At 42.9% G+C, this 24,378-nt stretch overlaps 2 protein-coding genes across 5 annotated transcripts in view; one reads left to right on the plus strand and one right to left on the minus strand.

The window, feature by feature from the left end:
• dpf3 (double PHD fingers 3) overlaps positions 1-16,980 on the minus strand; it is a 35,214-nt gene extending 18,234 nt beyond the window's left edge. For all 4 annotated transcript variants that reach the window (XM_053613741.1, XM_053613743.1, XM_053613740.1 and 1 more), the window contains exons 1-3: positions 16,906-16,980; positions 7,823-7,983; positions 6,119-6,226 (exon numbers count right to left, since the gene is read on the minus strand). In XM_053613741.1, the coding sequence (XP_053469716.1) occupies positions 6,119-6,226; positions 7,823-7,983; positions 16,906-16,937 (301 nt within the window). In that variant the 5' untranslated portion in view covers positions 16,938-16,980. The remainder of the gene's footprint in view (positions 1-6,118; positions 6,227-7,822; positions 7,984-16,905) is intronic.
• On the plus strand, positions 16,899-24,219 carry wdr21 (WD repeat domain 21). The gene is made up of 14 exons (XM_053613731.1): positions 16,899-17,849; positions 18,129-18,258; positions 18,371-18,435; positions 19,602-19,759; positions 19,855-19,937; positions 20,271-20,373; positions 20,468-20,611; positions 20,789-20,838; positions 20,933-21,012; positions 22,219-22,311; positions 22,424-22,521; positions 22,715-22,894; positions 22,985-23,099; positions 23,335-24,219. The coding sequence occupies exons 2-14, from the start codon at positions 18,131-18,133 to the stop codon at positions 23,562-23,564; spliced, it is 1,527 nt and encodes a 508-aa protein (XP_053469706.1). The 5' UTR covers positions 16,899-17,849; positions 18,129-18,130; the 3' UTR covers positions 23,565-24,219.
• Positions 24,220-24,378: the final 159 nt, after the last annotated feature.

The following is a 24,378-nucleotide window of genomic DNA, read 5'->3' on the forward strand; positions in this document are numbered from 1 at the left end:
AGAGAGAGAGAGGGGTAGAGAGAGAGAGAGAGAGAGGGAGAGAGAGAGAGAGAGAGAGATAGAGAGAGAGGGAGAGAGAGGGAGAGAGAGAGAGGGGTAGAGAGAGAGAGAGAGAGGGAGAGAGAGAGAGAGAGAGAGAGAGAGATAGAGAGAGAGAGAGGGGTAGAGAGAGAGAGGGCGAGAGAGAGATAGAGAGAGAGGGGTAGAGAGAGAGAGAGAGAGATAGAGAGAGAGGGGTAGAGAGAGAGAGAGAGAGATAGAGAGAGAGGGAGAGAGAGTGGGAGAGAAAGAGGCGTGACCATTGCCCTCCTATCCCGTGCTTTGTTCTCTGCAGATGTGAGACCCCAGTGTTCAGGAAGTCCATGCACGCGGTTCAGGTGTGTGTGTGTTCGGAGTGTTTTGGGTCATCGTGGTGACTCTCTGTCCGTCAGCGCGACGCAGATTGCAGATGTTGATCCCGTCCTCTTACATCTCCACCCTGCTCTAACTCTTCAGTCACGGAGCGACACAGTCCTCCAGAGCACCGCCCATCCGCTCACAGCGTCACCGTTCACTCCACAGTAGCGCAGGAACGACTTCAGGCTGAAGTTCAGCTCAGCCGGTACGCTTATGTTTAATCACAAATGAACGACTGGATGAAGAGGCAGGAAGTAAAAGTTAGCGCGCCCGACTGCTGACGCCAAAGCTTTACTGGGACTGGATCACTTTTACACGTGGAGGTGGAGTCACGGCATCGTTATACTCACAGTCAGTGACTTCATTCCAAACACAAGCACAATTTTTTAAAAAATCCTTACGTGTACTCGAAAACGCACTTCCTGTCGCAAATTCCTCCTCTCCGGATGCGTTCGCAAGTTCCTCCTCTCCGCAGTGATTTGTTTTGAGTTTACTTTGAGTCCTTGTTTACTTCGCCATGTTACCTACTGTGTGCACCTCTTCTATGTTGAGCCATGAATTAGCTGCTCTATTTCCACCCCCTCGGTCCGGTGTGTAGCTGCGAATTCTTATCGCGCTGTTCGTCTTTAAGTCGTGTTCTAGTTTCTCGTGCCTTCTAGCTCCTATTCTGCATTCAGTTTTAACCAACTTCAGTAATCCGTTTCACTCACGCTTTGCTTTTATTTATTTTATTTTTTGCGAGGCGGATCGGGTAAGCGTGATTTGTGTTCCGTGGTCTTGACGTTGTTGCGTAACCCCACGCCAAACACCGCATCGGTTTTTCCCATTAGCCCGTCGTTGCTAGCCGGGATTACTGTAAGCTGTGAGGAGGTGCTACTGGCTCTGCTCCAGGATCAGCATGAAATCCTCTAATGTTCTTCCCAGGACGGAGAAACAGTATGAGGCCTGTAACGCCTACCTCTCAGATCGGCTCTGACTCCCCGATCCCACAAAACACACCGATGATAACAATAACGACGCGTGCTAACGTACTAATGACATCCATATACAGCTGAACGCTCTCTCTGGTGGTACAGTACGAAAGGAGGGATGAAAGGAAGGAAGGAAAGAAGGAAGGAAGGACAGAAAGCAGGAAGGAAGGACAGAAAGAAGGAAGGAAGGAAGGAAAGAAGGAAGGACAGAAAGCAGGAAGGAAGGACAGAAAGAAGGAAGGAAGGAAGGAAAGAAGGAAGGACAGAAAGCAGGAAGGAAGGACAGAAAGAAGGAAGGAAGGAAAGAAGGAAGGAAGGACAGAAAGCAGGAAGGAAGGACAGAAAGAAGGAAGGAAGGAAGGAAAGCAGGAAGGAAAGAAAGAAAGAAGGAAGGAAGGAAAGAAAGAAAGAAAGAAGGAAGGAAGGAAGGAAGGAAGGAAGGAAAGAAAGCAGGAAGGAAAGAAAGAAAGAAGGAAGGAAGGAAAGAAAGAAGGAAGGAAAGAAAGCAGGAAGGAAAGAAAAAAGGAAAGAAGGAAGGAAGGAAGGACAGAAAGCAGGAAGGAAAGAAAAAAGGAAAGAAGGAAGGAAGGAAGGACAGAAAGCAGGAAGGAAAGAAAAAAGGAAAGAAGGAAGGAAGGAAGGAAGGACAGAAAGCAGGAAGGAAAGAAAGAAGGAAGGAAGGAAGGAAGGAAAGAAAGCAGGAAGGAAGGAAGGAAGGAAAGAAAGCAGGAAGGAAGGAAGGAAGGAAAGAAAGCAGGAAGGAAAGAAAGAAAGAAGGAAGGAAGGAAAGAAAGCAGGAAGGAAAGAAAAAAGGAAAGAAGGAAGGAAGGAAGGACAGAAAGCAGGAATGAAAGAAAAAAGGAAAGAAGGAAGGAAGGAAGGACAGAAAGCAGGAAGGAAAGAAAGAAGGAAGGAAGGAAGGAAAGAAAGCAGGAAGGAAGGAAGGACGGAAAGAAAGCAGGAAGGAAAGAAAAAAGGAAAGAAGGAAGGAAGGAAGGAAGGACAGAAAGCAGGAAGGAAAGAAAGGAAGGAAGGAAAGAAAGAAGGAAGGAAGGAAAGAAAGCTGGAAGGAAAGAAAGAAGGAAGGAAAGAAGGAAGGAAAGAAGGAAGGAAGGAAAGAAAGAAGGAAAGAAGGAAGGAAGGAAGGAAGGAAGGAAGCAGGAAAGAAGGAAGGAAGGAAGGAAGGAAGGAAAGAAAGAAGGAAAGAAGGAAGGAAGGAAGGAAGGAAGGAAGCAGGAAAGAAGGAAGGAAGGAAGGAAGGAAGGAAGGACAGAAAGAAGGAAAGAAGGAAGGAAAGAAGGAAGGAAGGAAGGAAGGAAGGAAGCAGGAAAGAAGGAAGGAAGGAAGGAAGGAAGGAAGGACAGAAAGAAGGAAAGAAGGAAGGAAAGAAGGAAGGAAGGAAGGAAGGAAGGAAGCAGGAAAGAAGGAAGGAAGGAAGGAAGGAAGGAAGCAGGAAAGAAGGAAGGAAGGAAGGAAGGAAGGAAGGACAGAAAGCAGGAAGGAAATTGATATTTGAAATGTTTAAAGCCAAAATCTCAGTGTGCCTGATGTGTTTGTATAAAAGTGTGTTTAAAATAAGATGTAAATAAAATAACCAGGTTTTTAGAACAAGGTTTAATAATAATAATAATAATAAGAAGAAGAAGAAGAAGAAGAATAAAAATGGATGAAGATTATGAAATAAATAGAAATCATATCTGAGACAGCGCTACAGCTGCTCCACAATGCACTGACGAGGTTAGACGAGGTTAGACGAGGTTAGACGAGGCTAGACGAGGTTAGACGAGGCTAGACGAGGCTAGACGAGGCTAGACGAGGCTAGACGAGGTTAGACGAGGTTAGATGAGACAGGGATAAAGACCAAGAACTTACACAATATTTATACCTCTTTACTATTATTTTTTACTCATTATATATTAACATACACTGCCTTGGGCTTTTTTCTCACCTGTATAATAATGAAGTAAATATCTTGTTAGTGTGAAGTTCTTTGTTCTAAGGGTGTACAAACTTTTCTGTATGAAAAGTGTCGTATTGTCAAATAGAATGTTTTTATAACTCTATTTTTGCACAATTAATTAATTTTTTTTCCTCCATTTCCTTTACTAAACTAGTGTTTAAATGATAATATACGGGTATCATTATTACTGGTGCAGTTTTACTTATACGTGCATGTGATGGTGATTCCTGGGAAATACGTCCAGGAACTTGGAGCTTTTCCTGGAAACCTGCAGACACAATAATAACGACTTCCTCTCAGCAGTTCAGGAAAAGATAATGGAATATTCTTTGTTGGGAAAAAAAGGACAAATTCTTCGCTGTTCCTCAAGCGGAGGACATGATGGGTCCATGATGGGTCTGAGTTCTGCGGGTCTGTACTGGAGACGGCGTTAACGAGTAACGGGGCGCAAGCACACAGGATAAACCTCCCCGTGTTTACTCAGCTTCAGTGCCGAAGTCGAGCTTTTTCTTATTGAGAACCTTCATAACGAGGGCAGTGGAGCTGTTAAAGGAGCCGGGAACACTTCTGGACTCGTTATGAGGAATAAACTGAGCTCATGGACTGCGTTGGTGTTTGAAGTAGAACCGTGCGAGCTGTTTGGACAGCGATCGTGTGTGTCAAGGCAGAGCAGATCAAACGCTTTCAGAGTCCCCTGGACTGAAATTTTAGACTGAGTTTCAGCGCTTAGAGAAACGCAGGGACAGTATCCAGCTCCAGAGTCTTTACACATCACACATCTGCTATTGGGCTACGTTTTACGTCAGTCCTGGAGACAAAAGAATCACGCTGTCTTTCAGACCAAACCATATACAGTACCGGGTGTCCTAGGAGTCCACATACTGTAGGGGACTATGTTTGCCAGGACCACGTCAGTCATGCCTTGGTCAGCGGGTGTTCGTGGACGTCTGGATGTCTTCTCGCATCGCAACCTTGCGCCGGTGTCCCGATCCGGCCGTGAGAACGATTTCAGTACGTCCGTACTGTCGTCGTCAAAGGAAAAAGAAGACGTCTTGGAAGACATCTTGATAAAAAGTGTCCCCCTGTGTACGGAGACTTCTGGGGCGGCGTGTTCATCTTGTTACCCAGTGCATGACACGATAGAACGACGATAGAGTCGTTCAGTTCACTACTGACACGATTCGATTCCGAAACGAATCATAATAATTACGTCATGCCGTTCTTCAATCCCAATATTGTATTTTTAGTAACGCGTACATTTCCAGCCTTTTGTTGTCCCCCGTCCCAACTTTTTTGAGATGTATCGCGGCCATCGGATTCAAAATGACCTTTTTTTTTTCCCCCCCTTAAAACGGTCCATTTCCTCAGTGTTCTATTGTGAATAACGTATGGGTTTATGAGATTCGCGAATCCTTGCCTTCTGTTTTTATTGACGTTTTACACACCGTCCCGACCCTGTTTTTGGAATCGGGGTTGTAATTAAGACCCGACGATACATCTCCTGGCCAATAAAATTGTCCGACGTTAACCTTATCACTATCGGAAATGCCCGATATTGTCTCTTTAAATATCTGTCAAACGCCAGTGCTTTTATATCCTACTTTCTGAATTCTGGATTCTGATTGGTCGTTACGCCTAGCGTCGATTAGTTTTCTATAACGGCAGCTCTGACGGTAGCGCGGTGTCCGACTCGCAGCTTTATGTCAGCGCGCTCGTTCTAATACTTTATTATACGTTTCTATAGTAACGGCTCGTCCGCAGGGACTCGATACGGTGAAGCGCTCCGTAAGAAAGCGGCGCGAGAGCGGCGTTTGTGGCAGTCAGAGGTGAAGCTGGAAACTTTGGTCTCCGTCTTTTCCGCCTTAGTAACTTCTAGAAGGAAAGAAAGACAGGCTTGCGACCGTGTATAGCTGCAATAGTGTAAGTGAGAACAGGAACGAACCTGTTATAAACGGGTATAGAGTGACGTCCAGCAAGAAATGAAGAATTACAGTCGGCGGCAAGTTGCTGTGGTGTAAGAGGAATAAAAACACGTGCTGATATAGAATAATAATAATAATAATAATAATAATAATAAAAACTTCGGGGTGTTGTCATGGAGCGCTCGAGTCACTGCATCACGGTTGGATTTATACAGTGCGAGTTTTCCGCAGTTTATTCGACCAGATATAAACTACGCATAAACGTAAAAGTCACTACTTCCTGAGTCACTACGGGTTTTGTGGCTCGTACGTAAGTAGTCATCCGGGTCGGGTTTAGGAAATTTTTCTCACTCGGGAAATTGAATACGCTAACTCTCCTCGATGTTTTGAAAGAAAGTCGTTTCTCGAGAAAAGCGCAGCATTTAATAGCGCGCGAGAGCCGAGAAAACAATGCCGCGGGCTTCCTGCGGACACAGACGGAGCTTTATTCCTCAGTTATCGAGTTCCTTGAGCTCTAATTCTCTCCTTCTCTCCTCTGTCAACACTCCCCACATCACCACAGCACCAACACCAAGCCTCGCTTCCACTCTACTGCTGCACGGACCAGTGATTTAAGGGGCCCGAGCAGGGCACGGAGGCCGAGAGACAGAGCGACACGGAGAAGGGTAATAAGAGCCAGATGGGGCCAGGGCTACAGCCTTTAAATGACCATGGAGAAAAGGAATGAGAGAAAAAGACAAGGAGGAAATATAATATGAAGCCAAGGTGTACAGCGTGGGAGGGAGAGCGCACGTGTGTGTGTGTGTGTGTGAGAGAGAGAGAGAGAGAGAGAGACAGAGAGAGAGAGAGAGCTTGTGTTGTTCACATACCAAGCCTGAGTTCACACAGTCTGAGCTGAGGGTCGATTGGCGGATGCAGTCGCCTCTTCTTTCTCCAACAGCGGGCGGGGTAGGTGTACATCTGACCCGCAGCCAGTCCTGTGCCAACACACACACACACACACACACACACACACACACACAAGGAGTGTGTGTGAAACAAATACTAAGCACGTACAAACCTCTGATTATGCATCACTCAAATAACAGCAAAACACAACTTGGGACATTTTAGACTTCAGTAGAAACAGATGGTGGCAGTGGGAGAGAGGACGAGAGACATAGACTAAGAGCTAGAGAGAGAGAGAGCGAGAGAGAGAGAGAGGACAGATAAGTCCTAAATAAGCTAAATTAAAAACATGGAATAAACACTGGGTCACCACAAACTACAGGGTGTGTCTAAGACACCGTAGCTAGATTTTCCTTCTATTTGTGTCCGGCTTTCAGCTGCACGGTTAGCGGTTAGCTTTAGCGTCCTCGCAACTCCGACCACATTCGATAAACATTTCAGTGACGTTAAATTCCTCATCGAATCGCTTCAGCCTCGTCCAAATGACCGAGAATGCTAATCTCATACGCATGACTCGGGCAACTCAGCAAAACAAGTCTTCACCGAGTTAAAAGACTGTAGATGTTACACCGAGCAGATTTACAGCCACCTCCAGAATTATTGGCGCCCTTTATAAAAGATGCCAAAAAGCTATGATGAAAAGATGAAAGGAACTTTTTACACTGTACTGAGCATGAATGCCAGGATCTCTGCGCCCCAGAAACCTGCCTTCATCTGCCACGATGGAGGTTTTAACAAGAGAATTATCATTAACGTGCATCCAAACAACACAGAAATGGTCGAGAGATGCAAAATACCAGTGTAAACGCTGGTCGGTTCCAAAATTATTGGCACCCCACACGTGCAAGTGGAGAGACTGAAATGTCCGTGACGCAAACGTACTCTTGTGTCGAGTGACAGCTTTTCTGCTGATTTACATAGAAGATTATGGAAAATATCCATCCAGGTGTAACTTCGTGGCAGAGGTAGTCAGATTTTTGTGGTGCAGAAAAATCACCGGGTCTTTCAAAATGAACGAGGTTCAATCATGCGTAAATATGTTCGGATGGACGCCGGTCAGTCCGTAACCATGACACACCATAATCAGTTTGGTTTATAAAACTGATTCGGGGGCGGGGCTACAGTATGTATGAGCACGGCTAGTCATGCCAATAAATAAACTGCACAGCCCTGGACCAATCACGTTCCGTATGCAAATTACTGGAGGACGGCAATGTGGTGCCTGGTGCGAGGGACATCATGGTGACATCATGGCTTTCATAGCTTTTTTCATAGCTGCTGTTAAAGTAAATTTGTGTGGAAATTATGATACACTGCAAGTCGAATACTCTGATACTGATGCTAGCTAACGTGTAGAGAGTGTCCTATTTACATATTCATATATATTTAAATAACCTGGCATTTTTAATGAGATGTACAGATGTTCGAAGGCCAGTTTTTGTTGCTTCCAGTTTGACTAAATAACATATTAAACAATGCATTGTTGTGCAAATTTTAGCTAAATGAGTTTAATATTCGGGCAGACTTTAAAGGAATCTTCATAGGAAGGTTGTGTATAGCTGAGGTTAATAGCTCATTTGAATTACAGGTCATTTAAAAAAAAAAAAAAAAAAAGGATCCCGTACCTGGCCCCCTGTGTCGCTTCTCCATCCAGATGTAGCAGTTGTTCTGAGCCACGCCCGTCTGCGAGTCCAGGAACGGCATTCGGACGCTGCGCTCGGCACACAGGCGGGCGTTGTAGCTGCGACAGTGCTCGATGGCCTCCTTGTAGAACTGATCGCCGAGACTGAGGAGGAGACGGAGGACGGCGTGAACCTCGAGTCAAACCAGAAGAGGGTTTCAAGGTCAAAAACAACACGGGGCCTTGAGAGCGTCTGTTAATGTCGATCAGTTTCAGAAAACGCACGCGAATGCCATTCGTCATGCACGTGGTGTTACATTTCTAGTTCCTTTCGGACGAAATAAACTGTCACACGGGATAGGCGAAGTGGAAATTAGGGAGGCACCAAAAACCGCTCGATTCTGCCCACAGAAACATCAAAATACGAGAACCCCGAATTAACCCAGATTTTTAGAACTCCCTCTAACATCACTCATTAAAAAAATAGAACTCATCACAGAAATTCGAATCGTTTCCACTACAAATACCATTACAAACCATCAGCTAACCATTAAAACCATTTTCATTATTGGTCCTAATGTTATCCAGTAGACATGACAATATAAGGCAACAGATTACCAGTAGAGACCCACAGTTTTACACATGACAGTTTCCATTAAAGCCAATACAATTCCCATTATAACCATTAAAAACTAAGAAGCTTAAACTATCCAAGAAACCCACTGAAGTACTCAAACATTAATGATTAGGCTCCAAAATAAAACAATCAAACTGGCCACTTAGAATAAAAGGTTTCTGTTTTGTTAGGTCACATGACTCTCTGACTTATTAGGCTAAAAACAACAACAACAACAATACTCTTTCACTGACGAGCTGTACGTTTTCCAAGAAGCCGAGGAAACTCTACCAGTGAATGGAACTCGGCCCGAATCTGCGGAAAATCTGCCGTAATTTAGAGTTTTTATCTAAAAAATCTGCAATTTATTTGGAGTTTGCTCGAGTTTGCGTTAAGTCCTGCGATCGCAGAATCTTGGAGGGACTGGTTTACACTTATATAGTCATCATCTTCCTGAAGTAAGTGTGAGCAAATACACGCGGGGGAAAACTTTCAGCTTTGTCCAGTCACCCGGTTCGTATTTGATGGCTTTTCTCTCATTTTTATTCACCGAGGAACATTTTAACGCATTCTCGCAGATACTTAGACGGATAGAAGCATGATTTCTAATTTAGCCATTGTTTTGTTTTGGAGAGTCGGAGATTTCTGGGTCTTTGCTCTCGTCAGCAGAACGAACACTGTGCTATTGTGAGTGTTTATTATGTCAGCAGATACGTGAGGAATGCTGAAGTGGAAAAAGAAGAAGAAACTGCCACACGGCGTCGCGACACAAAGAACCTCAGTGTTCAGAGAGAGAACCCGAGAGAGAGAACGAGCCTGAGCGGAAAGAGGTAAGAAGAAGAAGAAGAAGAAGAAGAAGAAGAAGAAGGGACAACGATCACGATAACAGTGTTACAATCCCGAAGCTGATCGTTTTCCTATAACAGTGCGGCTCGAATTCTCTTACTCCTCTCATACCGAAGCAACGGTTACAGTTTTTATTTATCAAAGAATGACGTTGTGCTTTTTATCCGTTTCTAGTTACATTTAAAGTCGTGGAACGTCTGTGAAAAGGGGTTCGTTCCTGTTCTCGCTTACGTTATAGCAGCTATAAACAGTGCGCTCCCTCACCAGCCTCGCTTTTTTTTCCTCTCTTGAAGTTAATAAGACAAAAAAAACGCAGCTTGGCACGTCACCGAGAAACCGCAAAGAAGCGGAAACTCCTCTGCCTGCCTGAAAGTGGCGTAAAACTTCTTGACTGACGCTGGAGACTCCTTCCATGAATGTTACCTAAACATCCTCACCATATCAAACGCTATATATATATTTTTTTTCCTTTGTTAAATAATAATGATATGTTTTTTCATTTAAAAAAATAAATCTGTTTATCGTTAGGGTTTGATTACGTGGCGTGTTCACCGTACAAGTCCCTGAGAATGAGCTGTTACTATAGAAACGATAACGCATTAGATGTGTGGTTTTTATGTTACACCCAGACCTACATTCAGAGCTGCTGTTCGTAATTCTACAATTCGTAATTCTTCTTTTCTTTTTTTTTTTTTTTTTTTACTTCCTGTGCCACGTCTAGACTTCCCGTGTGCATTATTTCACGCTCGTGTCATCTGAGGAAACTGCGGATGTCGGAAAGCGGAGAAGACAAAGAGCCCTGTAAGCTCACGTGAAGTAACACGTGACCTGCGTGACTGCAGTCTGACCCCCTTTACATACTTCTCTTCACTTTAGCTTTTAACTAGCTTTTATTGTTTGCCTTATTTTTACCGATGCATTTACGGGCACATCGTAATTATTTGAATGATATATTTCATTTTAAAAAAGTTTGAGTATTTGTAACATTATTTACACCTTTTTTTTAATATATATATATATATATATATATATATATATATATATATATATATATATATAAAACATTTTTTAGATGCTATATATTTAACTTTTTTAGATTATTTTCATATCTTCTTTGTGGCAGTGGTATAATTTATTGCAATTAGCCTATTTTACTATTTCTTTTTTTTTTACTTCACACTCAAAAAACATAATAATAATAATAATAATATAAAATAATAATTTTCATTCATATTTATGTACCTTTTATATATTTAAAATGCCTTTACAAATATTTAAAGCATTGCTCAAAGTGCTTTGCAGTGTGAAAATAAACAACCACAACAAAAAAAACATAAATAAAGTAAAAAATATAGTCCATAATAAGATTAAAAAAATAACAATATAAAAATACAGAAAGAAGATAATAAGTGTAGTAAGTGTAAAAAAAAAAAAGTACAACAGTACAGTAATTAAAATTACGTAATTAAAAATAACGTAAATACTAACGTCAGAAACATTTTTAGCTATTATTATTATTATTATTATTATTTTGAGATTATTTTAATAGCAATTAATTTTGCTATTAAAATGATTTCTTCTTCTTCTTCTTCTTCTTATTGTGTAGAATGTGAAAGCTTGTATAAACTCCGGACGAATACAGAGATTAAACAGGAAGCTACGTGCCCTAAAGATCTGCAGCAATCTGTGATATTTCACAGAGCAGGAGAGACTCAGGGTTTTATTTACAGCAACAGAAACCAGAAAACTTCTGCACGACAGAAAACGTTCAGTGCCTGCTGTTCCAGTCTGACCCCAGCCCGAAGCTCAGCTGTGTGCCGTTTTTCAGCCTTTCATATTCAAATCGCTCTCATGCTTGCGTTTACAGAGTCCCTGAATAATCACTAGCATCAGGGAGGTGCCTCAAAGCATTGTCGTTCTTTTGGCGCTCCATATGCGTGGCGTAATGCTGAGTTTAAATCGTACGCTGACTGGAATATCATTATGAGCTGATGAATAAAAGAGTGTCTTGATTAAAAACCTCTGAGGAACCCGAGGGACGAGGAGCTCTCAAGCAAGCAGAAGCTCTTCTCCGGTCTTCAAGGCCGTGTATACGTTATCCAGTTCAAAATCGGACACAAATCGGCCAAAATTACTGGCAAAAAAAACTCCTGAAGGCTTCACACTATGACTGTGCTAATCGGTTATTGACTATAACATGAGCCACTGTATAAGATTCGCTTCGTAGCCAGATGTTCTCGGCCCAGTGGAATAGGGAACGTGAAAACAGTAACAGTCAATGAGACCTTCATGAGTCAGGCTACTTTGTAGGTTGAGTGTAAGTGGAAATTGAGGTTATATAAGGAATAACACACTTCAGGTTGTGATGTTATAGGAAAATAATCCACGCTGGGCTACTAGGATAGAATTAGTTACTGAGATTTAATACAGAATCACCAAGAGGAAAAAACAACAACAACAACAACAACATTCAGCTAAGTTTCCACAATTGCCACTGCCATCCAGCAGTTCCTGATTACACAGCTGGTAATATTATTACACGCTCCTCTTCTCTCCTTCAACCAGAAATGTTGGAAATGCTTTTGTTGTTTTTTTTTAATACTGTCGGATCTGGAAGATTAACTGGTGTAGAACTTTTTTTATGGTAAATCGCAAGTTTGGAAATAAATCAATGTCACACAAGCCTACTGGGAGCGTTGCCAAGATGGCCGCCGAGCAGACAGACTTCTTTCTGACGTCTCTGTTCTAAGGCTGTATTCGACTACTCATAATTTCCGACCTCCGACTACAAAAAAAAAAAAAAAACAAAAACGGCCCATCCCAACTCGGAATTCCTACTCGGGAACTCTGGAACTCTGCAAGGGCTCGTCAGATATGAATTCAGCAAGTGACGTCAAATCAACATCAAAATCAAAGTCTGTTTTGAGGAAGTAAATACACATCACTGATCGGTTTTTCTGCCTAACAAAAGACGAACATGACGGCGACCGTGGATTTTCCCCCCTACTTTGACGTGATGATGTAATTCCGAGCGCTGGTTTTTCAAAATTACCGCGGAGATTTTCCGCAGATTTGGGACGGAGACGCGTCATGTGACATCATCACGCGCATTCAGCCAAAGCCCTCTTCGATTCACGTGCGTCGAACGTGAGGACAGCGAAAAGGTCTCGTTTATCGACCCGCATCGTGTAGAACGGCCGTGCAGAACAATTCCGTGCGACTGCGTTTTCGCCGATTCAAGTAGTTCTCCACAAAAAAAAAAAAAAAAAAAAAAGCAGCAACAATCACGAATTTTAAAAAAATGTAAAAATTCAACGAAATCCTATACGGACTGTCATACACTGTCACACACCTTCATCAGATCTCCTCCTCAGAGTATATTATAATCGGTTTTGCTTTATGGTTTGGGTTGTGCTCTTGTCACAGTGCGCACCCACATTTCATATTTAACACTGCGCAACTGTAAACAAATCATACACCACTGTATTTTTTTGTTTTCCTCTTCAAAACCGAGGGGTGTGCAAACTTTTGCACTCTGTTGTTTATATATATATATATATATATATATATATATTCTTTTCTTGCTGTTTTAAGTCCAGGAGCAGCTCCTGGATCCTCAGGGTGCAGTGTAAGTTATTACAGTAGAGGCTTTGGGAGCGCACAGTACAAGTAAACTCCTGATAAAAACCATGTGAGCTGGAGTCCGAGTCTTATTACTCTGTCACAGAAAAATGAAACATGTGCAGGAACGCAGGAAAAGGCCACGGTATTGTGAAGTCTCATTACTGGCACACAGCCCAGTTGTTCTTGTATACACAAAGATTTCAGGCCCTTGAAATCTGTTTTTTTTTTTTGTTGTTGGTTTTTTTCTTGGTGCCGATGCAGGAACTAGATTTATCCAGACAGACGAATTCCCTCATCAAACCCCTCACACGGAAACCTGGGGGAAGGGAACCGACTCCTGCCAACACACAACTCAATCCCCCTTAACATAACCCCAATAACCCCTGCTCACTTACAGCCTCTTCAGTGCAGACTGTATGGAACAAAATGTACACTACCTGTAGGAGTCATATTCTCCTCCTACACACACTAATACACTGAATAAAGGCTAAGTTGTTCGCCTCGTCCACACACCGTGACTCTTTACATCCTTAAACACTGAACTGACGCTTTTATTTGGCTAAGTGATGGAAGCTAAACAGAACTGCACCAAAGTTAGCAAGCTCAGTAGCTAATGTTACTTCGCTAGCAGTGGAGGCACTAGCCAAGTTCAGTAACAAGCTAGCTAATGTTAGGCTAAGCACTAAGAATTTTTTTAGAGCAATTTATCCCTGCTGAAAAGTTTATCGGTGTCTGCGTTAATGTTTTAATGTTAATAGATCTTTACGCTAATTTCTTAGTACAGCTTTCATGGGTTTAAAAACTAGCTTACAGGCTAACTATGAAATCGTGGAATCGGTGGCCAAGTTTACTAGCAAGGGGCCGTGGTGGCTTGGCGGTCAAGGCTCTGGGTTACTGATCGGAAGGTCGGGGGTCAGGCTGCCACTGTTGGGCACTTGAGCAAGGCTCTTAACCGTCTCTGCTCCAGGGGGCGCTGTATCATGGCTGACCCTGCGCTCCGACCCCAGCTTTCGGACAGGCTGGGGTATGCGAAGAAAACAATTTCACTGTAAGCTAGCTAACTATTATCCAGGTTGGAATTGACAAATGATCCCTGCTGATAAGGGGAAAAAAAAAAAACTCGTTTTGAAAAAGAATTTTATTTTATTGGTTTCTACTGATGTTTTTTTTTTTTTTTCCCCATCAGTACTAAATTATTTTAATAGTTAATAAAGAAGCTAGGTTAATTCCTATTAGGAAGGGTTTTTAGCAGAGACACCTAGCATTTAAAAGCACAAGCAAGCTAACTATTATGTTGTGTGACCAGTGCTGACTTTATTTATTTATTTATTTATTTATTTGATTTATTTGATCAGAAAGTAGTTGAGAGTTGGCAACAAAAGTGTGGTCAAAGTGTATAATGACAGTGTGGCATCCACCTCTCTACAACCTAACACCCTAAATATATCCCTCTGTGTGTGTGTGTGTGTGTGTGTGTGTTCCAGATTTTGGAGCAGATGGGGCTCCGTCTCTTGCGGAGTGACACCTCTCGGAGGCGTTTCCTCAGAACAGATGGGCCCTGAAGGATGCTGGGATGTCGCTAATCTGCAGTAGCTTGTACACAGTGTGTACAGTGCACGACACATCCACACACGCAAGGACAAATCTACATATGCAACGTCCGATCCAGAATCTAGTTCCTATCTGGTTAGAAACGGTGAAAGCACAGGTTTTTACTAATGAGATCGTATGTTTATCAGGACATCATCTATCCGTCTGTCACGCCGAGGGCTTTATATGTGAATCCGTTGCACGTTTGCGCTGGGGGTACGGGTCATGTTCTCTCTGATCACTGGGTCGTATTTAGGAACCTGGGAGTAATTATCTAAATGAATATGATAAATATGATATGATACGCAGCTTATAATGCCTCATATAACAATCATTTTGCTTTACCTTTAATCGTTTCCTGTCTTTCTGTAGGAAAAAAAAGTAAACCGGGATTCTTGAACAAGCAAGTCGACAGCGCTGCTGAATCCTGGATTCTGATTGGTCAGAAGGTGTTGATTGGTTTCCTATAACGGCGGCTCTGACAGTAGTGCAGCTCCGAATCGCAGGTTTATATTAATTCGCCCGTTCTAACACGTTATCGTTTCTATAGTAACGGCTCGTTCGCAGAGACTTGTAAGGCGGACGCTCCGCGTAATCGGATTTAATCTTTCCGTAACACGTTACACCTGAAAAACATGAATATAAATATCATATAAATATCATATCCTCTCGTCACCCAGCCGTTTTTTTATTCTGTACATTATTCGCCACGTGTCATAGGTAATTATTTAAAATCCCGTGGGTCAGAAATACTTCATACTAAATATATAGTAATACAATATTTATACGTATATATAGCTGTGTATATAACTACGAACGATCGTTTTGGCGATCAGAATTATGTACTGAATCGTGTGCTACTCGTGTTTGTCTTTTAGAAATGAAATAAAGGAAGCGTATGGGATAAATAAGGTTACGCTAATAAAATACCTTATTACAATGAAAATGTTATGTTTTATACAAAACACTGCATCGTTTCTCTTCACTTATCGTACTGATTATCAGACGCTGCTTTAGTGTTAGCGTAGTGTAATCTATAATCCATCCTCTGTAATAGCAGTCTACAATGCTTTCCATGTACGATTGATCATTATATAGATTTGGACACAAAAACAACATCGATAAACCTACAGCGTGCCCGAGAAGTCGTTAAACAATGAGAGTCAAACGATACGTACTTCATTTTGTATTTATTATTTACATCATACGCTCTGCATCTTCACCCTTACGCTCAGTTTTTTTTTGTGTGCTCAGTTGCTGTATCGAGTCTTCGTGGATTTTGCTCAGCGTATTCGGATGGAGATATTCGCTCGACGTATCCTCTTTAGTTCCTGAATTTTCGGACACCGTGTGTTATTACGGTGTTACCTATACCCTGTCATATCTATCAATATGTGTCATTTATGTAAGAATGAAAGCATTGTGTGGTGCTGTTACAGGTAAATCACGAGTGATGTTGATTATATTCCTGTAACGGCCCATCCCCAAGTGTTTATTCCTGTTAATCCATTGCAATTTGCCAACACATGCAATTTTTGCTTATTAAAAACAACACATCATAAATTTGATCGTTGCGGAACGTCCGTGAAACAAGTTAGTTTCTGTTGTCACCTACGTTATAGCAGTTCTTCACCCCTGCCCCGCCCACACCCCATAAACACTAATGACACAAAACTAATAATAATAATAATAATAATAATAATAGCATGTGTTGTTTATTAAATATAGCCATATTTTTGCAAATTGCACACCCTTAACATGGATCAATATTGAGAAAATATTGGATAGTATTCTATCATATGAACATATTTGCTTAAAACTGTCCTGCAGTTCAATTATTTGATCAATGGATGCATAACATCATAAAAGTTCATACTGGAACACTGGGGAACAAAGGGGTTTGGTCCAAATTGCGGTATTTATCTTTCTAAAACTACAAAAATAGCACAAAAGGACGAAGTTTCTCATGTGTGCATGCTTCCCAAAGCCAAAATAAGACGGGACATTCCAAACCCACGCGCTATTATTCCCGCACATCACCTTCCGCGTGCGTGATATTCTGCTCCATATCAGATGATTGGAGGAGAATACCAGGACCAGGTGAAGGATCTGTGTCTGTGTAAGTCATGTTCTGCATATAATTCTTCAGTAATGGTTAAACACAGAGCTGTAGGATATATACAGACCATGCAACTCTACACACATAGATTAAACTGCATGGGATACATGCATGTACGTGCAGAATCGCTTTATGATCACAAAATGCAGCAGTTTGTTAAACTACCCTGAGATTTAAAAAAAAAAAAAAACAGAAAGAAAAAGGAAGGCTTTTTCCTTCTTCTTGTTGTTGTTTTTATTTTTACAGTGTAACATTGTTATAATTGCATGCATGTGTTTTGTAAAGTACTCACGCTTTTAGTGGATTGTGAATGACAGTCGCCATGTTGCCACACTGTAACCCAATAAACCCAAATCTTAGACTTTTTTTTTTTAGGGTACCTTATGAAAGAAAGAGAGAGAGAGAGAGAGAGAGAGAGAGAGAGAGAGAGAGAGAGAGACCTATACGAGGCTCAGTGTCCAGCCAATAAAATATCAGGAATCAAGACATGGGCGTGGCTTAGACAAGCTGTCAAAACCATTTAAAATATATATTTGTACATTTACACAAAGGCACGTTTTTTGTTGTTGTTGTTGTTTTGTTTTTTTTTTAAATAAAGAGCACGTTTGATCTATATAGTGGCATTTATACGAATGTAAGATGATTACGTATATTATATGGATTTTTTCTACATTATTAATATTTTTATTTGCATTATTTGTTATTATTACGTCTAAAAATATGCATTCAACCAAAATACTGCAACATTTTAATAAATCTTTAAAATATTACAACCTAAATTTATTGTAATGTATATATATATATATATATTTAAGAAAAATAAAACTTTCCTGTACATTTTTGTTTTGTTTTGTTTTGTTTCTTTCACCGTGCTTCTTCTTCTTTTTTCTTGTTTTTTTTTTTTTTTTTTTTTTAAACCAAGTCCGACATGACCACTAACCAATCACGTTCTGAAACGACGCATAATTTATAAAATCTCCACCAATCAACATTTAGTAGGCGGGAACTAGAGAACAAGAAACCCAACGGCTGACTCGCAAACAGCTCTGATTCCTATTGGATGAATCGAGCACTACGTAGGGTACAGAAGTGTACTATGTCGTGCCCTACGTAGTGGACGCGTGTGTGGAGTAGGGAAGAATTTGGAACACCTGTTCTCAAGCGTTATCTCACGTGCTAGTTAAGCAAACGTTTTATTTTTTGTTTGTTTGTTGTTGTTGTTTTTTTTTTACAGAGGTAAGAAAGCTGTAGAATGTTTTATTAAAATGACATTGTAGAAACAGACTCACACGAGTGTGTTTAATAATCACATTTTGAAGCTTTTCAAGCAACTAGACAACAAGTTAGCTTAATTTAGCTTTAACTAGCTATGGCTAACGTGCAGAGTTCTCTTTGCTAGGTGTTCAGCTATCTAGTGTGTGTGTGTGTGTGTTATCTCTCTCTCTCATATATATATATATATATATATATATATATATATATATATATATATATATATATATATATATCTCACAGAAATGAAGAGAGGAAACTGGAGAGGAAGGAGGAGCAGACGCCCTCATCATCATCATCATCCTCATCCTCCTCATCCTCATGATGATGGCTCTGACTGGAGTATGAGGAATCGTCCAACAGATACACCTGAGTAATAACTCCCAAATCAACCCTCTCTGATGTTCATGATGTGATGATGATGATGATGATGTTTCTCAGATTAAACTGAAATGTCCATGTTGTTGTGTGATGCTGATTTGCAGATCATCAGACACAAGTTCAGGATCAGACGCCGCTTCATCCTCCAGATCCAACGCCCCTGCTCCTGGTGATGATCTCTCATAAGACCCCTTACACTTCACTTATTAGTTTAAACTTCTTCCATGGGCATGGCACTTACTGTAAATACGTGCACCAGCCATTGATTTGTACTCAAAGACTTAAAATCGATCTTAACACATCAGTGTAAAGTCTGCGCGCACGAGTGACACCGGGCCTCATGTATGAATCTTTCAGTAAAGTTGTGTGTAGATGTTTGCGTAAGACAGACCGAACCAAATGATTATTATTGTTTTAGATTTAGTTTTACAAAGGCTGATTTCCTTCCTTTAAAGTGCTAAGCGCACTCCCGAACACAGCTCATTCGCATGTGGTGACGCCCACAAAACTCCGTAAAAGGTCGAGTGCACGGGCAGCTCGGAGCACGAAATGAACAGTCAGAGTAACGCCTGAGAAACAGAAGAGGTCGTTATATTGATTCACTTCTATGCTGAGGGAAATATTGAATATCATAATAATAAACAAGTAAGCGTGAAATCCTCCATCAGCTGAGGCGTGTGTTTACGGTGTTTGTCATAACGGATCACAGCCGAGGTTACGGTCAAACGAAACTCTTTATATAGAGCGGATATAAGAAGTCTACACACCCCAGTTAAAATGTGTAGGTTTTTGTGAAGTAAAAGAATGACACGGAGATAAACCGTACCGGATCGTTTCCCGTCTTTAATGTGAAATTGCAGAGTAATACAAATAAAGTGATAAACGATCAGAGATTTTTAAAAATATATATATATTTATTTTTTTTTAGGGGAAAAAAGGAAACATATACAACTAGGTTATTGTAAGTTTGTTTTTTTGTTTTTTTAAGTGTACACAGCCCTACACTAATACTTAGTTGAAGCACCTTTTGTGTTTATTTCACCACTCAGTCTTTTTGGGTAAGAGTCTTACACTTTCTTTCTATTCTTCCCTAAAATATTTGATTGTTTTTCACTTCATTTTTACACGTTGTAATTCCACATCGAGGATGGAAAAACGTCTGCCATGATTTATCACATAAACCTGCCATTTTAACAGGGGTGCGTAGACTTTTTATGAGCGTCGTATGTGAAAGCAGCCATAGACTGCTGCGAGTTTAACCGCCGCCCCGACCCGACCCGACCCGACCCCCCCCTCCTTTCACACTGAACTTGCGTGTCTCATTCGCATTCGCAGAGTTGCCCGGTTTTTACTTCGACCCCGAGAAGAACCGCTACTTCCGGCTGTTGCCCGGTCACAACAACTGCAATCCGTTAACGAGGGAAATGCTGGAGAAGAAGGAGCGCGAGAGGAAGAGGACGAAGCTGCTGGCCGAGGACGAGCGGGCGAGGAAGGTGAGCGTCGGAGCGCTCCGATGCGCCGTTTGTTTGTTTGCGTCACAGTGAGGTGAGAGTGTGTAGAGCTGAAACGTCTCTGTGACCCTGCGCAGAAAGCTCCACGTACCGGACTGAACTCCACGCTCCTGCTGCAGAGGAGACGCCTGGGAGAGCTGTCCCCGAGCTCCTACTGTCGGTACGCCGTCAGGATCCACCTCGGGACACCACACACACTCTTCCTTCCTGCACGATGACGGACATCACAGGATGCCTAGCACGCTCATATCGCAAGAACTATTCACATGAGATTTATTTCTTTCTTTATTTATTTATTTATTGGCGCACCTGCCCTCACTTCCACCAATTTGAAAGGCAAACTATGACATGATCTGGTGTAGGATTTTCCTAATTCGTTAAATTGTGCAGCTGTGAAAATTAGATCCGGTACCCAGGGTCGGTGTCGGTCTGATACTTAGTCCGAGAAACGGTGGATGGTATGACGTGGACCTCGCTCTGTTTCCTTTCTCAGGCTGGTCCATGAGGTGAAGGTGAGCGAGATGAAGCGACACAAGCTGGAGGTGCAGAGCGCCGACTCCAGCAGCCCGAACGCGGACAACTTCCGCCTCATCGTGGTGAGCTCCCGCCTCTGCCCCTGACTTCTACGAGGAAGCGAAAGAGTCCGAAAAGCGCGGGCTATTACTGTAACTGTCGCCCGTTCCTCCGCAGGCGGACTCGGCGTGCGAGCGCGTCTTCACGGTGAACGACGTGTCGCACGGAGGCTGCAAGTACGGCATCATGAACTTCAGCGGCTGCAGGAACGGCTCTCTGTCTGCGCAGATGTGCGATAACCTGTACTTCACTAACCGCAAGGTGACCTGGGACTGTCTGAGGGGGATCGTATTCGAACCGTGATCGGGTTTAAGTTTTAAACAAGCAGACGTGACTGAAGCGCAGCACGTCATTAAGAGCATATGATCCTAAAAGAAAGCGAATAAATAATTAAACGTGTTCGACACGTGTTTTGTTTTTTTTTGCTCTTTATTTCAGGTGAACTCGGTGTGCTGGGCGTCGGTCACTCATTCAGACTCTCACGTCCTGTATCCTTTCTGCTCCTCCGTATTTGTGTCCGGTTCCCGCGCCGCGGTTCTCTGCGGCGTGGATCAGGGTCGTTTTCCTGACCAGCCTCCTCAGGTTGTGCTTGGTGGGAATATCTCAGACTCCCGGCTGCGTCAGTTTACTGCCCGCGTCTCTCTTCAGTAACTCCAATCCCGGTGAGACGTCTCTTCCGACTCGTGCGTCCCCGTCATGTCGTTTATCCACAGAGGAACAGTTTGTAGACGCCCAACCAAGACATGTTTGCTTCTTTAGTGTCGATGGAGCTGAGGAGGAACGGAAGGCTCTGTTTTTCTCGACTCGGATCACAGCTAGTTCAGTCACGTGACTTTTTTTTTAGTAAAATATGTGCAACCTGCAGTCACGTGGAGGGGGGGAGTACACCCTCCTTTAATTCGATGCTTTAATTGATCAGACAGGATTTCGTGGAGGGTTTTTTTTGTGTGATCGTTACGGCCAAAAATTCTTGATTTTGCTTCTGCTTTGTTTTTTTCTCTTCAAAATTTGAGATACAACTCGCGGAGTTTTTATTGATTTTTTTTTTTTCCCCGAAAAACTACTTGAATTGTCGAAAATTCGGGGGAAAAAAACCTCAAACCCATTTTATGGAAATGTGGGCGCGTCCCTGATCGTTGGTAAACGAGACCTTTTAGCTGTACTCGTGTTGGACGCATGTGAATCGAAGAGGGAATGCACGTTGCGATGGCTTAACATGACGCGTCCCGGCCCATGACTACGGTAATTTGCTCGATTTTGCGTCAGTTTTCACGATCGCAAATTGGCGAGATCAGGGCATGAAGAACGATCGTGCGGTCCTCACCCAATTCTATAAACAAACGAAAAACCCTCGGGTGACGACGACAGCAACAAAAAGGAGCAGTAGGAGTGTAGGAGTTTTTCCCAAGAGGGTGTACTTTCTTTTTCCCCCATCACTGTAAGTGACATCTAAAAGCCAAAGGAGTAATATTCCCGACAGCGACTCGTCCGCTCCTTCACCAGTGCGGTGTATCGGGAGAGCGAACCAGTCGAAATTAGCACCTACACGCGGAACTCTACTTAAACCTGCTTGAACGCGACTCCCAGGAACATTTCGAAACGCTAGCAGACAGAATCCGTCCTCGTAGTCCGAGAGATCTGTAACGTTACTTCGGTAAATAAATAACTGAACAAAAAACGGAGGAGGATTTGTGGAAATAGTTTGGAAATCGCCGGTGGTCTTTTATCTATTTAAAAAAAATCGTTTTAGGCCCCGCCCCCATGGGTTTGAAGGCAGTACCTGAACTGTAACTTGCAGTCGGATGATTCTGTATTCACACTATGACGTGAAACATTTCTCACTGAACTACTTCCTGTTGTGTAATCAGACCAGCCTGGGATGCTGTGCAGTTTTAAGATCTCTACAGCGTGGTCGTGTGCGTGGTGCCTGAACCCACAGGCTGATAAAACCTTCAGTACTGGTACGTGTGTGTGTGTGTGTGTGTGTGTGTGTGTGTGTGTGGTTTCATGTGCATTCCCTGGTGTAATATTCTGCCCTCATAGCATCACTCAGACGGTTTTCTGCACGTCCAGGTCTTTCACGGAGCGTCATCGTAACCGATGCGGTGACGGGCCGTCGGCAGACGTACAGCACAGGAAGTGACGTTCTGGCCCAGCAGTTTGCTCTCAGAGTGAGTAGATGACGCGTCAGGTGGACGACGTGATCGCGACCCGGAGAGTTCTTACATTCACACGCAGAAGAATAATCTGTTCATAACGGCTCATGAGTCCACTTCCTGTCCGATTTTAAACCAGTGTTCCAGGTTGTTTTGCTCGTTTATCTGTCATCATCGATGAGCTTGATGTTGCGCTCTCGTGTTCAAGGCGCCGGTCCTGTTTAACGGCTGCCGTTCAGGCGAGATCTTCAGCATGGACCTGAGGCAGCGAGGCCGCGGACGGGACCACAGCTGGAAGTCCTCCTGCTTCCATCAGGACTCGGCCGTCACCTCCGTGCGACTGCTGCAGGACGAGAACTACCTCCTCGCCGCGGACATGCTGGGAAAGGTCTCGCTACCGACGCCGTTCGAACCGCGATGTCGCACAAGTGTACCGATATCGACGTGACCGTTTACGCTCGCCTCTTCTCCTCCTCAGATTAAGCTGTGGGACGTGCGTGCGAGACGGCCGGTCAGGCAGTATGACGGGCACCACAACGAGTACGCCTACCTACCCCTGCACCTGTGTGAGCGAGAGGGGCTGCTGCTCGCAGGTACGTTCATCTCTGCGTTTACATACCCATACAGAAACTCCTCCTGGAAAAGTCCCTGTAAATGAGCGGTTGCTATAGAAACGATGACGTAGCATTGATATAAACGCGCGGTTTGCAGCTGCACTACAGTCAGAGCTGCTGTTATAGAGAACTGTTCACCACCTCCGGACCGATCAGATCGGAGAACTCGAGAGCGCTGTGATATGGTACACGACGTGATTGTTGTTGTTTGCAGCGGGTCAGGACTGCTACACCCGTCTGTGGAGTCTTCGAGACGGCCATCTCCTCAGGACCATCCCCTCACCTCACCCTGCAGGAAAGGACTCCATCCCCAACGTGGTCTTCTCCTCACAGCTGGGGGGCCGCAGAGGACTGCCCGGGCTCCTGATGGCCGTCTGCCATGACCTCTATTACTACCCTTACGGTGACTATCAGGACGGGACGGTATCCGAGGCACAAGGCTGAGCTGCTCCTCTCTCTCTCTCTCTCACACACACACACACACACACACACAGTCGCTGCTACATCACCCGACATATCAATCTGTATCTGTCAAACAGACTTCTGGGTGTACTTTGGATGCATTCAATCCGTATTGCAGTTTTTAAACCGAACAATGGACGGTTAAGGAGTGTGGATTATTTTGGTGTGACCTTTTAGGAAAACAAAATAATAATAAAATTTCCTATGTTACAAGTTTTGAAAAATAACTTTGTACGAGGGTGAAAAAGTATGACGAAAAACGATATGCTTTTGAGACACCTGTTTGCCATTAACAATGCCGTAATAATAATAATAATAATAATAATAATAATGTTTTCGCTTGACTTGCCCTTCGTAAATGAACAAATCATGTTTGATTAATGTCGTTCTCAGAATTCAGTGAAATGATTAGAAGAAAAAATATTCATGGCCCATTGGAAAAAGGAAGAAAATATTAAAATGCTCAAGTGCTGCTGCTTCTTTCTTCTTTTCTTTTTTCAAGCATTCTATAATGAGTACTACCGGGCATCCGCTATTAAAAGGTATAGATCACGCGTTCCCAATCCTGACCCTAGAGAACCCCCTGTCCTGTACATCTGAGTGTTTTCTCCGCTTCTAACAGCCTGATTTCGTCTGACGGACGGTTCTCCACGACCAGGTTTGGGAAGTTCTCCAAAGCGGGGTCTGTGAAGCACAGCCTCTTAGAGGAGTTTCATGAAATAAACCTGGAATTTATTCAAAGAAATCCTACCTTTAATCAGTAAAGATAGAGATTATATATATATATATATATATA

This window comes from Ictalurus furcatus, chromosome 25 (genome assembly GCF_023375685.1).
Source record: "Ictalurus furcatus strain D&B chromosome 25, Billie_1.0, whole genome shotgun sequence".
NCBI lineage: Eukaryota > Metazoa > Chordata > Actinopteri > Siluriformes > Ictaluridae > Ictalurus > Ictalurus furcatus.